General features: G+C 38.0%; 1 protein-coding gene across 11 annotated transcripts in view; it reads right to left on the bottom strand.

Moving 5' to 3' along the window:
- AOPEP (aminopeptidase O (putative)) overlaps positions 1–18,834 on the bottom strand; it is a 209,848-nt gene that overhangs the window by 59,249 nt on the left and 131,765 nt on the right. The window contains exon 15 of one of the 11 annotated variants that reach the window (XM_072859730.1): positions 16,683–18,335. The exons of the other annotated variants lie outside the window; for them this stretch is intronic. Within the exon in view, the coding sequence (XP_072715831.1) occupies positions 18,306–18,335 (30 nt within the window). The 3' untranslated portion in view covers positions 16,683–18,305. Of the gene's footprint in view, positions 1–16,682; positions 18,336–18,834 lie in introns of those variants that run through there. 11 annotated transcript variants of the gene reach the window in all.

Raw genomic sequence — 18,834 nt, 5'->3', positions numbered from 1 at the left:
GTAACAACCACCATGGCAAAACAAACACGACAGCAGAAGAATCCAGAGCCACTGTCTCAGCAACAGTGAGCAGGAGAAAACTTGCTAAAAAACAGGAAAGGCAGATGAGACGGAGAAATTGTTAAGAAGGAAAAATTATTTGTCTAAACTGCAATCCCCATCTTTCATAGAAACCCACCTAAAGCTGGCTTAAATAAAGAACAGCATCTTGTGCAGACCACTGAGCAGAAACACTCTCCCAGAAGCATGCATATCTGGCACACAGATGTCTGATCTGGTACACATTGGCCCAAACCTTTGCAGTTAACTTATCATTTTGTCTCCACTGTTACAGATGTGAAACACTGTTTTTTCTATGAAAGCAAAGTACTGACCGTATCTGTAAAGAACTATGAAAAGCAATCCAAGTCACTAGGCATACCTATTCCTACAGCCCTACTATGGTAATGTGGCTGGACAGACCATCCTCTGTTATCCTACACTACTCTCTCTAAATTGATCTTTCTAATATTGCTAAATGACGTGGTATTTCTGCACTGTGGAAGAAGATCCAGGCTGCTGGGTGCAGCCATTCTATCTATACATGCTGCACTGGTCTCAGAACGAGTTATATTGCTTATGTCTAGCCACTGTAATTTGAAAGGCACAAACACCAAACCTACAGTGGATTACTGGAGGAGCTCAGTCACTTTCCTGTTTATGAAACTGAATTTCTCAATATTTTCAAGAAGGGGGAGAATTAGAAACCAAAACAATAGCTGATGTATTTGGACATTTAAATTATGCTTCCATGACCTTTTAAAACCAAAAATGATTTGTCATGCCACTGCCAAAATATGGCAGTATGAACACTTATGTAGGTGAACTAAAACAATCACAAAACTATTGACCTTCTCTGTAAGCTGATGTAGAGCACCAAGTTCTATATTGTTTTACACCCAGTACAGTGCCATTGCACTCTTTAGGTGACACGAAGTTTATACCAGTTCACATTTTCATAAGAGAAAATGTACATAGTGACATTTGCTTTAAACTAGTATAGGTTTATTCCAAAAGTACAAGTGGCTTTTGTTACATGGAATACTGTATTTCAACTTACACAAAGTAGCTCCATTACATGGATTATAAAGCATGGAATCACTGAAGCTAAATGTGACATGGGACTAAACAAAACCACTTCATTCCAAACGGGTAGTACTTCTCCACCACAGCTGACGGACAGACATGCTTTATTCAAGTCCTCACATTTAAACTCCGAACTCAAAAGTAAACTTAAAACCATGAAAAATAAAAGACCAGATCTGCAAATGTTAATCTAGTGGCTGTATTGCCAGAACAGGAAATGTGCACATACCACTTTTGTAAAAACTTGCACTAATTTCAGTGAAGTCTGAGCTCTTCAATCCTTCTGTCTTCCACCACACTTGAAAAACTGCCAGTCCTTCCATTGGGATATACTAAATGGGGACTACTGTGGACACGGGCATCACGTGCCTGCAAAGAGCTTGCTTAAGGACTGAAACCCTATGAATAGTACATCACTACAGAACTATGTTGCCTAGATTTGAAACTGGCCCAGTATTACAGTGTCTGACTGACCAATGAAAGACAAAATAAGGTTTGGGTTAAAAAAGCTGGTTTTACTCTCTAATGCATGCTGCTTCACAGCACAGCATGCAACAGCCTCTGCCTCGTGATTCTATATATAGACCCCTGGTACAAACAAAAATGAAAAGTGAAGATTGAGCTTCTGACTCAAAAAACAGAATTTGTTGAATCTTGAATGAGATTAGGTTTTATGATTTTATTTACCCTCTTTTTCTTCTTTTCATAAAGGTCATAATTTAAAAACAAAAATAATTATCTACTGACATTTAAGCAGAAGGAGTTTAAATCAGGCCAAGTGGCCCATTAAAATATAACCACGTTATTATCAATCCACGATGGAGGAGTGCCTGCTAATGATCTGTTCTATGAAAACCTACCATCAATAATGCGTATTGCTGATTGACAACGCAGTATTTGTGGATTTTTGTTGTCCTGTGGATGCATGCACAAAATACAAAAAGCTTCAGTTTCGTGACTTCCAAGTGATAAGGGTGAAGGGGAAAAGGTGATAGTTGTGATAGTAATATAGTTTAAGGCCAGAACCAAGGAAAGAGCACACTTGGCACTTTTTCTGGTATTTATCTTAAAGTTTCCTCCCTGAAGTCATGCAGTTTATCAACCTGATCACTTCAGAGCGTATAAATTGGTAACACGGGGACTCAAAAAAATATTTAAAAGCTTCCAGCTCCAGTCTTTTAGCATTAGTTGCAGTGGGGAGCTGCAGCATACTCCACGCTTGCATGGTACTGGCAGAGCATCCTCTGGAGAAGTACTATGGCTACTTCACAGCAGAAGGGGCCAGGCGAGAAGGTTTACTACAGGCTGGCTCTTGGATGCCTTCAGAGTCAGCAGGGAGGAATGCAGACCCTGCCCACAACCTCCGCATAGCCTCGTGCACCTAAGGACCTGGCCTTCTGCACTTGGTGATTAACCTTCAAACCATCTGAGCTGTGGGATCATCCTGGATGTCTCCCCACACTCTTGAGGAAAGTTTGCTGCGCCCCTAGCATACCTTTTGAGAAAGAGCGGTCAGGTTGTAAGTGGAGCTCTGCCCACGCCCGGCCACGTGAACCTCTGCAGGCAGTGAGCAGGGACAGCTGGCAAGGACATCAGGTGGGGAGGAAGGAAGCCTTCCGTGGGTGTTGAGTACATTTGCTGTAGACCAATCCACCTTTTCAGAATTAAATCCACATCCTCCACTGTCACAGACCCAAATGTGTGTGTGGTCTTACTCAAGCCTAGTTACTTTGCTGAAACACAGATGGCACAGGAAAAGACATGGCTCTTGCAGAGGACCAAGCAAGGACTTAAAAGGGATCAATCATGCTTTCCCAACAAGGTCAAAAAAGCAGTACTATCAAATTTCTTTTAAAAACCACCTCTTTTAAACTAAAAAAGTTATAATGAAACCAACTAAAAATTGACAGTCACATTTCCTAAAACACAGCATTTCTTTTTGGTTTTGGGGGAGGAGAAGGGGGGAAAGCCAAATTTTTTTATATGCATATATATATACACACACACACTGCCTTCTTTAAGAAAATAAATAAGATCTTAGAGAAAGCTTCCCCCAGTCTGAGAGGAAATCAAAACTTGACTAGAGCTCTTTGTCAATCCCATTCCACTAATACGGTTACATTTCGTCAAGAAGGCTATACTTCTTGTACCATATATTCTTCTGGCATTTTGCTTTCACCTACACGTTTTGCCTTCTCAAGCAATAGCTTCAGACTTGTACTTTTCCACTATAAACTGACATCAACCCGAAACCTGCCCCTTAACTATTCAAGGGCATGTAGGCACAAAAAAAATATTGTCCTCCTAAGCAGGCTGGGCGTGGTATTTGAATGTTGTACATTCCTTCAGTTAATTGAAAATTATATCTCTCTTTGCAAAGGTTCAGTAAACAAATGGCTTGGCAAAAAGACATTGAGAAATACGCCAGGAATACCTGTTTCAAATAACTTTTATTTCAAGTATGCCATTAATATATATGTTGATATGCAATGGAATTCCTGATGCTGTAAGCCTCCTTTAAGAGAGGAAGAAAAATCAGAAAGTAGGGCACTACCAAAACCTAAGAACTTGGCAGTAAGCCAAAATGAAGATCTATAGGTACAGCTTTACTAACCTCAGTGAATCATCACAAAATTGAGACCCAGATCAATACAAAGTACGAGAAATTCCTTCTCCCCTCCCCCCCCTGCGTTTTCCCCCCTCCCCAGAAGACCCATTTATGGCAACCATATTCATCCCCCAAGACATGTCTTGTCTACTACTGCCATGCAACTGTTCCACAGCACAGGTCTGGGGAAATTTCTGAGCCTCTATCAATACTATTATTATTTCATTTCTTTAACAAGGTACACTTATCTAGAAAACAATTTTCTATAATACCAATTCACAGAAACTGCATACATATTCAGAGACACTAAATACAATTTCAGGAGTTCTTAAAATAATACCAAATGGATTACTTAGAAGAAGTCAGCTGAACATGAAGAAAAAATGTTTATATATGGAGACATGCTGACTTTGAAACAGCCCTGTTTCTTCCAAACACTGAAAAAGGATAGCCTTATTTTTAGGGCTTTTAATATTGATTCTTAAGCCTCCTTTTTATGCAATCATGCTACCACTATTTCCAACAAATTTCAAAATTTGCTATCAACTCTTAAAAGTAGTATCTCAGACACTTTTTACCTTGTTTTTGTTACATTCGTGGATCTGCTCCTTAAATCTTAAGGCAGTCTGCTTTTCAGTTGAAAGAGACAGAAATTTTCAGAACAACAGAAAAGCACACAATAGAGAAGGTTAACTTCAGCTAAGTGCTGTTGGCACAGCCGACCACATTTCACAACAATATGGACTCAAAAAAATGTATTTGCATACGGCAGTAAGAACAGCCCTGTGCACGCCAGCCCTCGGGAGCCAGCCCGACTCTCATCTGCCATCACACAACAGGCAGGGACCGTGAACACAAATTGTTCTCCGTGCTAAAACCTCAGTGCTCTCTGGTCCAGGCTGCAAGCTGCAGGCATGCCTGTTTGTCTATCGCGTTGAAGAAAGAATTTTCTTAATAGTTCTACTTTAAATGGTCAATGGGGAACGCTTCCCATGACGTGCTCCCTGTGTCCCTTTGGCTGGGCAGCACAGCCCATCTCCCAAAACTATTGGTTTGTTAATTAATTTGGTACAACAAGTTCAGGAACTTGGAATAAAGTCTGTACTCCCGACAGTCTACTTCCAAATTTAATATCAGAGAAGAAAAAAAAATAATTTTAACACTACTATTAAAAAGAAAATACGTAGTTCCACTGACCACAACTCCACGTAAAACTACAGCTTTTCAGAAAGGATGTGTCACCCCAGAGCAGGAGCAGTGTATGTGTTGTTCCCTGGAGGTACCGATTCATTTCTCTGCATTGCCCTTAAATGCTAGCCCACTCCTTCCAGGAGCTGCCATGGTGGTGTGATCAGATTAAACGGGATTTTTATTCACAGTCATGAGGCTCCTCACTGCGCTCTGATCTCAGCACAGAAGGTCAACTGCATAAATACCGGGCAACCAAAACTGCACTGTTGTGACCAGACATCCTGTTTGCTGTGAATTCTATTTTTAATACTTTTATGATGTTAATAACGGGAACGCCTGGTTTAACCAGTTTGCTTTTTGTTATAATTTATCCTGCAGTTAGTTAATCCCCAAACACTTTATCAGAAATCCCAGTGTGTACAGATTCTACTTCTCGCTGTCAGTTTTAAGGTGTCTCCCCGCCTGCCCCCAAAGCTCTCCGCTCCTGCATTTCAGGAGCTTTCCAGACTGTTCTGAGAAGCAAAGACAGAGGTTTTCATAAAGACTTCAAACGGGTCCCCCTGTTATCTAATCTTAAAGCAGCGTAGTCAAAGAAGATTGTAACATTTGGCTTCTGTATGGGAGCCAAGACATTAGAAAATACAAAACTCAAAACATCTTATGCAGAAATTTCCTAACAGTGAACTCGCCAGGATGCCGTGAAGGTTGGGAATTGCTGCACTCCCTCAACACCCACCGGGAGATGGATATTCCCATTTGGGACAAAGCCTTTCTTAACAAGGACAGGTACGCCTTCCCTCAAAACTTACAGCATGGATCCCATCTAAACTCAGGTTCACCTCCATACTGGCTTTTCTTAAAACTATTTCTTCCTTCTCTTTGAGGCAACAACCAGGCATCTCTCTCAGCCCTCTCCCAATTACTTATGGTGTGGCTGTAAATATTCATTCACTACTTTTTAGGGGATGCTTTCTCTTACACTTCAAGCTCAGCAGCTCCTGCTGAAAGGCAATCAGCAGCCTTCTTGCCCTCCCCCAGTTTACCAACCATCATGTCAATTGATCTGGCAATGATTTTAACTTTAAAAGAGCTTTTTGACTGAGCATTCACATCGGCTGGCTTATACACAATGTATTCAGTCCTTACATCTTGCTCAGTTCAAACATACCTTCTCTCCCTGTATGGACTGCAGATTTCCAGAATGAATGCTACACATTAAAAAAATGAAATAAATAACTAAAACAAAACCCCCAGAGTAAACAGTGGAAAACTTGATCTTTTTCTTTCCAGGGGGAATGCCTTTAAAGCCTGCAAAAGATATAAGGCTGAGAGAACTAGCATCAACTCAGAGCCTCAGATGTTGAGATGTATCTTCAAATCTATCTTATCTTTGGCTTTTGCTGAAACAATCAAAAAAGGATTTTAAGCAATACCAACTCTCTTGTTAGCTGTTTTAGGAGCCATTCCTACTGAGAAGGAATAAGGAATAGCTTACCTTACCCAAAACACTCAGCAACCTTTAGATACAGCTAATTTTTAGCTATTGCCAACCTTGCCCATACTTAAATCAAGAAACAAAAGGCTCTATATAGCCAGTGTTCTCCCCAGAAACCCAGTCCAGTTATCAAAACTGTCAGCGTACTGTAAAAACATGTAATCTAGGTAAACATTTAAGAGTTGCTCTATTGCCATTTGGGTTAAAAAAAAAACCAACCCTATTCTGGAACAGCCTACTTTGTAACAGAAAGGCCTACTTCAAAAGCACTAGTCCTCAGAAGACGACTGCACCGTCCTTTAGCATCTAAAATGACTGGGAGAGTTATTGGATGGAGCCAAAGTATGTACTGTTTTTTTGGCCACATGTAATCCGCACTTCCAAATTATGATCCTGTTTCTATTGCAGATTAAGTGAAGATACCTTCATAAGGTGTCATTCGTATTTGAGCTAAAATGAAATCATCACATTCTTAACATAATTTCAGTTTTTATGTTTTAGCATTTTCTGTGCATCCAAAAATGCCTAAAATGCTTCATAAAATTAATGCAGGCATATTCATGAAGAATTGGTTCTCTGCAGTTTATATTATATGATATTATCTTCCACAAGAACAGATGAACAACAGTACAAAAGGAAAAGGAAGGACAAGTGTATCGGTAATAGCATGGAGTTGCTCCATACAGAAAGATGTATTTGCTTCCCATTGATTCAATTAAAAAGAACAAAACAAGAAGACATTAACCTTTTATCTTCTCTCTTTTTTTTCATAGGCAAAGCAGAAAAAAAAATGAACTTAATAGAGGTTTAAATGAGGTAAAGGACAGGTATCCGTTACAGTAGTGTATCTATAAACATTCTCTGGTTAGAAACGGATTTTCACCCTCATGATAGCCTTTTTTGCAAAGGGAGGAAATAAAGAGGTAGCTGAAACTCAAGTCTTCCCCACAAAGTAATGAGGAAGATGCGGGTAGGGACCATGGCAAGAAACCAATGTGAAAATGCAGGCAGATGGGATATGATGCAAAGAAATGAAAATAAAAGGACGGCATTTGCTACGTGGCACTGTGGAGAGACTGACTTAACGATTGTGTCACTCTACCTTTCATTTCCCTCTAAGCACCCAGAGCTGCTAACCCTGACGCCAGCAAGGGACTAATCCAGCAGGAACTGTGGAGAAGACGTGAGTCGTGTAGAAGATGTGTAGGTGAGTGACTGACTGCCAGAATTTTTAACATTGCTTTCTCTAATCACACATCAATCTAAACTTGTCAAATATACGGTTATTTGCAAAGCATAGCACAATTCTGAGTTGAAAAAAAAATTGTGGTGTGGTGATGGGTCATTCCAAAGTTTAATAGAAATTTCTGCCTGAAGTGGCATGAGACATTTATTTCATGATTCTCATTCATAATATAACCCGAAATACTGGCAGGAATAGCTGCAGCACCCTGCCATAAAGAATCACAGCAATATAGATATAAAGCAGGCCAAGGAAACAAATGGGAAGTCCATTTGGCCACTGCCACATCACAGAAGATATTTGCTTAAGTATTTAAAAAATACAGCTGAAGTCTAAACGGGGAAAAAAAAAAAACAAACCCCAAAACATTGTCTGGTTGAAATACATGGGATAGTTGTATGAAGCTTCAGGTGTTTAGAAAAAAGGGGGAAGCCCTTTTTAGGGGAATTCTTAAATGAAGGAAACTTAAGCAAAGAAGTTTGAGGGGGATGTTTTATATTTTTAAGATTAAAAAAATTATCTTTTCATCTGCATCCCTTCAAGTCCCATAAATAAGAACCTTTTGTATCCTGAATATATTTTTGACCCAACAAAGAAAACATACATGAAAATGATTTGCATCCCAGTTGCCTGTTCTGTCAGTCACATGCTTCATAAAAACTTCAAATAATTCTCGTCTTGTAACCATGCCTAATTTAATACGAAAGTCAGAATTTCAGCTCAAACCCTCAGGGGAACTCAGCTGGATTTACTGTTAAATCTTTGCCAGTGCTTTGGAAAGAGTCCGCATTGCAAAACACCCACCCAGTCCACTCTTAACTAAGCCAAGATGGCAATAAATTCAATAAACTGGAAAAAAAGTCACTTGCACTATATGCTAGTTTCTGGAATATGAAGGATATCCTTGTAAGGGCATCTTTAACTTGACATCCCCTCCACATATCTTTTCATTCTCATCCCCCATCTCCTAACATCAAAAGCAAATGCAACATAATGAAGTAGCCAAATTCTCCTTACCTGTAACTTAAAGCAACTTTACTTCTATGTCCAGTGTTGCAGTGTTTTACAGGCCAACAGTGGGGCTATTCGTAATATTCCCACAGGAGAACAGAAGCCTCCCCAGTGGAAAATGCAGGTACTGGCCGGGGAGGGGAAACACAAAGAAAAAACCTTGAGCTTCAACTTTCCTTCTACGATTCCTTTCCTATGCCTACTTAGATCTCCTCAGCCAACATGTGAGCAGCAATAAGCCTTAACAAAATCTCAAAGATACTATTTATGTTGATAACGCTTCATGGCATGGTCACTTCACATTTGGCGACTTACTAATTTATAAAGATTGTAAATATAATTAGAATCACAATAATGAAGGTGATGCTATACTGATCCAACTTCTCTCACTTTCCAGTTTTTCCTCTGTGTAATTAATATTGAGCTATTTTGTTCTTTTTAAAGCCTGTAGGTGAGTAATCCAGAGTTCATGTTTCTGTGTCCACCATCAGGTTTTCATAAACTTTAACTCGCAATGTTATGGACAAGTAAAACTTACATAAGAGTCTTCAAAAGTAACTCTTTTCCATAGCAGATTTGTTAAGTCACAAGGGATTTTTATTCTGTCATGAAAAGACATTTTTACAACATTTGAATCATCTGGCTTATTCTAAGGTTTGAGGCTAATAAAACCATTCAGATGAAGATGACTCAGGAAGAGATAAGCTGAAAAACACTAGCTTTTTAGTGATGGAAGGAATACTGTCAAACACTGGCTAGCATATGATTTGGAAACATCAAGGTGTATTGCAAGACAAATATGGGTAAGATATTGAAAAGCTGGTGTCTAGCACAAAGAACAATTAACAATTCCCTTATTTGAAACCATCAGTCATTGCTCTGACATCAGCAACAACAAACAGGAACTCCCTGAACTCTAGCAGTCACGAGATCTACCAATCTCAGTATGTTTTACAAATACTAACTTGGGTGACAAGTAACAAAACACTTAGCTAAGTATATTTTTACATTACAAAGATGCAGAACTTGAAACCACTTACCCTCTCTACATAGCACAGCTCATTTGTGTGGTAGAAGAAAGGATAGTAAGTTCCAGTAATTTTGCAGCCTATGCATGTTTAAGACAACATCTCTGTAGAAGTTTCCCAGATTTTAATGCTGGAAATGGAATGAGGAGCAATGGTAGGGGTTACAGAAACATCCTGATGCACTTAATTTATCTTTAGTTTAAAAAGAGGGACACATCAACTAAAGCAGCAGCAGCACCATGACCTAGGTGTAAAAATGCATTGGGACCTATAGCTCACTTCTCAGCTGAATGCTCAGATGGAAAATAAGCAGGATATAGGCTAAGAAGGAAACCAGAATTCCTGACTCCTAATTGCTCAGCCATCTTTCTGTCACAACAAATGTGATGTCATAGAGACAAAACAATTATGAAGCAAGAAAGGGATCTTTTAGACATGACCATCTCACTAGACTGCAATAAATCAAACCACTTACTGTGTTTGATTTAGACCCACAATGAGAAGAATGATGGATACATCAGGGAGCACTTTCTTCTATCCCCAAACAGTTCAAGTATGACAATCCAATCTAAATGGAAGTTTCTGAGTACCTTCTTTAAAAAAAAACCACAGGCACCCAAAATAAAGCCAAAAAATTGCAAGCATATGGCACCATGGAAGAGTAAACAATATTGCTTTCAGGCCTAGCCAAGGGATTACTGTCACACGAGGAAATCAAGGTTGACTTTTAAAAATCTAAAAATAATTCTAAGAATGCTTCCTGTCTCAATGCTCTGGACAAGAGAAAACAAATGAAAAGATTTAGTGTCTACACGCCATCTAGGTCATTGGTATTACACAACCTCCCTTTTTAAAAACACTTCAAACAAATTCCTATACAAGATATTCACAGGCTTTAACTGATTAAAAACAAGTGCAAGGTACGAAATACACCGTGGAAGTACAAAATGGCTTGTTTTCAGAAAAAGTCCCTGTGTCCCTGACAAACCATAGGAAGATCTGATAGTCTGACCAGATACTTTTAATTAAATATAACTCTTTAAATATTTATTTACATGCCACTTTATACCAGAAGGCTAGATCACTACGCAGGATGTTCACACAAGACACTTAACTCTGTATTTCTGTCTTAGACAGTTGCAAAGCAACACACATCACTAGGATAAGTATACCTCTATAGTAAAGAATTATGTATGCAATTGTTCTTTGTCATGGGTTCCAGCTTAGTAAGACAGGAACAGACTTGTCCATCATACCTCTTCCTGTGCTGGGCAGACACAACACACAGGCACATTTTTGGCTTCTAAACTATAATGCCACCGACACCCTATCGTACCATGCCTGAAAGTTTTACAATCAAAACTATTTGCACTGAAAAAACACAATTTAGCAAGCTTTAATTATTCTACTCTCCCTTTGTGTTAAAAGTTACAGGACTGCATACACTCATTTAGACAAAGACATTTTTATATGGTAAATATGGTAAATAGCTGTCCATTAAATTATTATCCTTTAAATAGTCAAAGCCAACACTTACACTTGATACTTCTAATCAGAAACCACTAACCATAGCCTTAATTCATTACCAGAAAGCATGTTCTATTGCAATATAAACATTGATAAAACACATCCTCCTGTGCTCAAGTTCATCTTTTCAGTTACACTGCTATATTCATGGGGCCTGTCATAGTATTACTGGGGAAATGAAGTCACAGCACTAGCTTCAGTGCCCATCTCTGCTACAGGTTAAAATACCACCAACCTGTCCATACCTGGGCACACAGAGCACTAACTGCTTTATGGAAAATTGCGTGGCTTAATTCTTTGGTATTTATAACACTGAGAGCCCTCAGGTGAAGGTTTGTGTTAGGACAACAAACTTGAAGGCTTCAGTTCATTTCCCTGCCCTGCCCAGCTTTCTTAGGTATCTTTGGACAAGCTACCTAGCACCTCCATGCCTTGGTTTACCATCTGTAAAATAAAGATAAACATCCCAATTTCAATTCTGAAGGACAGAGAATTTTAAGAGAGATGTTACATGTTTTTGAGGTATCTCATGCAATGGTAATGAGGTCCTTACATTAAAAAAAGCACTTTGCAATCATTTAGTAGAAGATGCTTTGTAAACACAAAGTTGCATTAAAACTGTATCTTCATACTACTAGGTAGTATGTTCTGAGACGTCTAGAATCTGTCAGCTACTTTTATACAACTCAATCCTGCAACTTCAAGCTGCTGTAAAATTAGGAGCAATACAGGAAAGGATTTTGTTGTCATGTATGTTTCCTCTCCTGTGCTGATAAACAAGCATGGTAGTTTTTCAAAGAAAAGCAAATGTTTAATTCCTTGAAAAATATTACAGATGTTACAAAATAAGAGAGTGTATTAGAAAAAAAGTATGGTATATTAATTACTTAGACTGGAAGAAGTTTTTAAATGCCCTTCTGTTCACATATCCACATCTATAAAATCAGATATGCTGAAATCACTTTCCCTGGCTTCCTACTCTCTTCAAGCAGTCATTTCTCCTAAATATGAATGCCTGTGTTGCTTGTGCTCCACAAAAGATAAAATTCAAAATTTTTTACTTCCTTCTATCTCTTAATAAGAATTTGAAAATCTAAGAGGCTTACTCAGGATAACACCTGTTGTCAAAAACCAGGCCATATTTATCAAGCCATAATTGAGGGAAATTTGGGTGATAAACTTAGAATTCCATCCTGTGGGTTTCTCACACTATAAACTGGCATATGCTCAGAAGGGCACCGACTTTTGCTTTAACAAGCAAAAGAGGGAGGGGAGATTGCAAGAGGAAATTGAGCCTAAGACAAATTAATTCTACAATAATCCTCCCTCAAATATTATCCCCCCCAATGGTTTCATCTATACTGTAAGATATTAAAAAAAAAATTCACACCACATCTCCCAGTAAAAAGCACTCTGCGCAATTAGAAGTCAAATCTCCTCTTCAGTCAGAAAAGTGGTCACTTGGAAAGAAGATCTTGAGGATGAATGACTAAGTTCTGGTTCAGCAAAGTATTTAAATATATGAGTAGCTTCACTGAGTGAGTCAGAAGTACAGCCAAAACACAGAGAAATCTCTTGAATTTAAACAAAAACAATACAACCATAGTTACTGCAGAACTGGCACCAAGCTGGTCATCTTTTCTTTGAAATAAACAGGATCTTGAGCATGGAAACACTGAATCCTCTCTAGCCTTAATTAATTTCCTTCTGCAATACGGATGAGAGAACATAAGCAAGACACTCATCAGTCTTCCAAGCTAAGTCCTAAGCCCTTTTTTTCTCAGGTGTTTGTGTTAGGAGTCAAGAAGGAAACCAACTGTAAGGCAAATTCATTACGTGGGTGTTCACCACATTTGGAGCATGTGACCTGAACAGTACGTAGGCTATAGTTCATAAAACCACAACATTAAATTCTATGAGAAGTAAAAGTAATGAAATCCAGTTTCTTAGGAACTTGTGTCTCATGACAAAACCATCTCAAAGGCCCAAAGTGTCAACAAAAATGTTTTCTGTGGTTAGGACAGTCATAACATCTTCCCTCTCATGCATGTGTTAGGATTCCCAGAAATGACAGAGCTCACACTTCTGCCTTCCTTTTATGTAGGCTTTCCCCACAGCATCTCGTACAGGAACATGGCAGATTTAGGGCACTAACACGTTTCACTGAAAATGCCCAATGGATGCCTAAATTAAAGGCAGAAAAAGACACATACAGAACAACATAATTGCCTAAGCTTCTTTTCCATCAGCAATTTTTCTGGATAAAAATAAAAGCTTTTCTTGGAAAATTGTTGTTAACTAGAGCACAGTTATAGCACAGGAGGACAACAAAATTCCTGTACCTTCTTTATTAAGCAAATTGTCACTGGCAATCATTTGTGAACCAAAACTATGGAAAATTTAAGTATCAATACCCTGTGCTTCAAGAATGCTGTTCAGATATGGAGACTGCCTGGGTGGAGCTCAATGTAGGATAAGAACTTAGCTTAATAGTACAAAGAGACAAGGAAAATATTTTCTGTTCACTCATCCATAGTGAGACTGCAGTCCCAATGATATGACAGGTATTACACAGCTTGTGTCTTATATCTCATCAGATCAAAAATATTTTCTATATTTACATAGCACATATATAGATGTGTATTTATATAGCATAAATATCCATGCTAATGTTGAGATGTTGTAGTCTAGTTTCAAATGTTGGTATAGGTTTCACAAAACCTGTAAGTGAAGCATCTGAGGAGAGGAACTATACAATTGTGAGCAGTCACTCAATTTGTGCCCACAAGAAAAGTAACACAAGAAAATATATGCCACACAGACCAAACGAGTACAGTACAATTTACACACATTTTAGAATTCAATCCGGTCTGTTTAATTAAAGGAACAAAGAATGTATTTGCTTTTAACAGTGAGCTATCTTCCTGCTCGAAAAGAGCTGCTTGAGGGGGCTGGAAGGGCAGGAGAGGATGACAGTACTATAAGTTGTACACATGACTACTTCTAGTACTATGGCCATCAAGAAGCAGATTGAGAACGACCAAAACCTTTTTAACTGGTTTTGTAAAAGGTCTAGCCTTCACCTTCTGTGCTTATGTATTTCTTTAAATAATAATGTCCACACTTGCAGACTCCTATATATGTGCTTTTACTATACAGTATGTGAACATAATCTAAACCAAGAAAAGACACAGAATGAGGACAATAGCTGAGACTAGTCATAAAAAAAAATGTTAAACCTATTTCTGACAATGCATAATAAATGTAAGACTGAAATAAAACACATGTAAGACTGAAATAAAGCACATGTTTGAGCCAGCAGACCATTAAACCTCCTTTGGAGTCATTACAGTCAATCACAACTGGAACAACTTGGGGACATTTAAATAAAGTGGATTATTCAGCTGCCATGCACAAGTGTATATTCTCAACTAATAAAAAATCCATAGGAAATTCTGTAGAAGAAAACTTATGGAGTGTTTGAATACAGCATACCACTTTTTTCCAAATGTAGTAAGTCGCTCCAGTTGCAAATGCCCTGAAAGGGACAGCCTTCTTTCTGCTCCCAAAACTCACTACATAACCGCTCAGAATTCACTGCATGAACACTGGTGGGGGCAGACATTCAAGAAGTTTTAAAAATGATCAAATGCTTTTAGTTTTTTTGTTCTTTTGGAAAGAACAAAACTGTTCTCACATTTTCCATTTCCTGTTTCATTAAAGACAAAGGTATTTGTAAGCTGAACTACAAAGGAGCACATTTCAACCACCAGAAATAGGGCTTTATAGCTAGAAACAACGACAAACTGAAAAGTTAGTGGCATTAGTAGATCCCAGTAATGTAATTCATCTTGTATCATATGATAACATGCACAAACATCGCCTCATTAAAATGCCTCCAATGAGACTGATTGCCAAATAGTGCTCCTTCACAGGGGTGTAACTAATTCTTCTTACAAATCAAAAGGCAAAAACCTCTCCACTAAAACCACCTTCTTCTTTCCTGTACAAACCTTGCATTTTACATTAAAGTGTCCTTAATCTTTCACTGCACAAAATGGCTACTAGCTTGGACCGCTATACTTAACAGTGATGTAATTATCTGTAAACTTTAAACTATTTCAACACATGGCCATGCTGGCCTGACTTCTCCTAATTTAGAAATGGTCATCTCAGAGTCTGAAAGAGAGCGGGTGCATCATGGTATGTGTGGTGGTAAGTTGCTTAATTGATCTAAAAATGTGGGCTGACTGTGGCCTAATACTAACGTCACCATGTGACAACATAATAATATCTGTCTGGGAGACTCAACGTGAAATATGCTATGCAACAACATTTCCTTGCTAATTGAGATGGGTGCTATTAAAGAAACGAAGATCCTGACACAACACTACTGCAAATAAGGTACAGCTGATACTGAGGTCAGAACTGGACCAATTTTTTAAAAATTATTATGGCTAAACCAAAAATTCAACTTTTTTTTTTCCACATAGACATAGTATTTTCTTATTCTGTTAAATGCTTCTTAAGTGAACTTTGAAGCAGCACTACCCCAAAAAAATTATAGTTTGTTTTTGAGCTGTGCAATTAGTTTCCAAACAATCCATAAATACAGATATTTTCATGGGGATGGAAAACTAAATGCTGAAAATGTTTAGTTTTAATGGCCTAAAATTATATTCATATGTATTCAGGGGAAAAGTTTTTAAAATGACAGGCTCTATTTCTCAGATAGCTTAACAACATTTACTGCAATTCAGCTCTTGTACATGAGGTGGGTATAATATTTTCCATCCGAATCCCTGGTTGCCAAAGGAATTAAATGTTATCTGTAATCAGTGAAGGCCAGCAAATACATTTACAAGGTTCCCAGAAAGTTCTGTCAGATTACCAGAATTTGGAAAGGTAAGGTACAGCAAATGACTCCACCGAACACTCTCTGGAGAACGCTTCAGGAATTCTTACCATGTTTCTTTTAGCTGTTAAGCACTACACAGTGCACAAGCTCAAGAGATGTATTTCAGATTTGATCCTTGCTTTGATTCCCAGTTTGGTGGATTTAAGTAAAAAAGTTCATTTTGAGAAACAAAAAATACATGGCAATTAAAGTTTTAAAGTAATTTTAATGCATTATGTGTTAATATTCCTTTACCTGAATTAGCAGAACCACGTCATCCTGAATAAATTCCCTAGTTAAATAAAAGCTCTCTTTTACCATATTGTATTTTCTTCTCCCTACCTATTTTTTGCTGAGACTTCAAAACATTTTCTGCTTTAAGTATAACACCACAACTCATTTTCATGAATTATAAGATTTGTTTCTTGTGTTTCAGTTACACTGGTGAATCTGTTGTTAAAGGACAAGAGAGTTATAGCATTTAGCATTAGTCATAACATATCACAACTGTTCGGGTTTTTTTTAATTTTTTTATTAGAAACTTAATAGCTGTTTCAACAAAGCCATTTTTGCTCAGGTTATTAACAGAGCTTAAATACTGACAATTGTAAATCTCTGGAGTGAGAAGAATGATCAATAGCAACAACCAATAGGAAAAAAATCAAAGACAATCACAACTGTAGTAAACTAGCAGACAAACTTTAAACACATGAAAACAGTTCTTCTGAGAAAGTAGCAGAAATTATTCTAGAAAAGTTGAATTATTCCTCAAAGTTTCAGTATAGAATCAAACTAAAACTGAAACAGACAAATGCAATTTTGATAATTTGCACAAATCATCTTCCTTACCTAGTGTATATATATATACACACATATTTCAATGCTGTCCTTAACTACTGTGTACCCTGGTATCTCATCCTATGACACTTCTACCACTGGAATACTTTCAAAGCAACCTTTATGTTTTAAAACTGAACTTAATGTAAAAGTGAATTAATCTCCTAATAAAAAGATATGTTTCCCCTCAAATTCCACAGTAGATACAAGATCGCATGCTTACAATTCCACTAGTCTAATTGAAAGATCATTTTCTTCTGCCTAACACTCAGCACTGGCATGGATAATGGAATCCCTTTTCAAGCAGGCATAGTCCAGTATAACAACAAAAATAATAATAACACTTAGCATTTCTATCACGCTCTTCATAATAAAACAACACTAATTTTAACCAACCAATTATTTCCAAGTTCTGTTCTACCTTCTCTGATTTTCTCACATAAACAACATTCTGTATTGATACACATAGTGATTGCTAGATGTGCTGACCAGCTAAATGACAAGACGAAGAGACAGCGTAAGATTAAATGAGGAGTAAAGAATGTACGAGAATAGGAAGGATGACAAAAGCAGAAATGCAAGGGGTGAGTGGGTTTAAACTTCTGTATGTGCATGCACACGTGTCGTAAGAAAAGTACCTACAGAGTACTATAAACAGAAAACAAGGTGAGCAAAAGATAATTCATGAAACAGAAAATGCAACTGAAAGTAAACAGAAAGTAATGAACAGCACTGAAGGTGACCAAAGGAGACAAATAAGAACAGAGAAAGAAAAGAGGGGTGAAAAAGAAGCAGGAAAGGAAAGACTGTAATAAAAGCTGCTAAGAAAAAACAAAATACTTCAGAGACAGAGCAGCAAAAAGGTTTGAAAGGGAAAAAAAGCTCAAAAAAGGCAAAAAAAAAGTGAAGAAGAGCAAAAGAACAAGAACCCTTATTTAATTGACTAGAAAGTCTTTCTCACCGATAGAATTTGTGACACTGCTGTAATCCATTGTGTGTGGGTCCACACTGGAGAGCAGCACCACACCTTTCTACACGAGCTTCCCCACTGGTTCTTGTGCCCCTTGAGCGCAGTTACCGCTAGCAGTTTACACAGTTCTTATCCAGCACAGAGTATCTTCAAATGTTCTTTAAATACATATATGTGTATGTAAAGTCAGCTCCTACAAACGTAACTGTTTAGAAGGCAACTTTTTTCAAGAAGCAATTCCCCGGCAGTTGTCAGCAACCTTTCCTCCACAATTCTGTTTCACTTATTCCATACAGTTATCTCTCTGTCCTAGATTTTGTACTTGGGTGCAGAAGCAGTTGCTTTGATTTGGCGATGTCTCAGTATAGCAAAGTCATCCATCTTGTATTAGAAATAGGACTTCCTATCACAAAGAAAAAAAATGATAGAGGAAAATCGGACAGCACAGGCACATGAAAGTTTAGAAGCTACATTTAATAAGTTAGTGCTTGTTTTGAAAGGATAAGCAAGATTAACGCAAAGCCCAGTCTTCTAAATGTAGCAAAATACGTAGTATCCTTATTTTAATTACACTTGTGATATGAGCTGCTACCAACTCTCTGACTTCTGTGTTTACTTATTGCCCTGTTTCTCACCTCCCTCTTCTCACTCCATGGTTTCATTCCTACCTCTGCTACTGTCTTCAAGGGTGCCTAACTTTTCCATTACATGCTTTTTTCTTTCTTGTTCTCTTGTTTATCTTCAAAGAAGTACTTAAACTGCAGTATGATGCAATTTCTGCTACAAGCCAATATGGACACAGCTAAAAATCAAGAATTCTAGTGTAAGAGAGGTTAGCACCATCCACACTGACTGGGCACCACACCGACTGGTAAATTCATGCTGGAAACCTAGCTGTAACC

The sequence above is a fragment of the Ciconia boyciana genome, chromosome 4, assembly GCF_034638445.1.
Source record: "Ciconia boyciana chromosome 4, ASM3463844v1, whole genome shotgun sequence".
In the NCBI taxonomy this organism is placed as follows: domain Eukaryota; kingdom Metazoa; phylum Chordata; class Aves; order Ciconiiformes; family Ciconiidae; genus Ciconia; species Ciconia boyciana.
The sequence above is the reverse complement of the archived record's forward strand: the minus strand, read 5'-3'. Positions and strand labels throughout refer to the sequence as shown.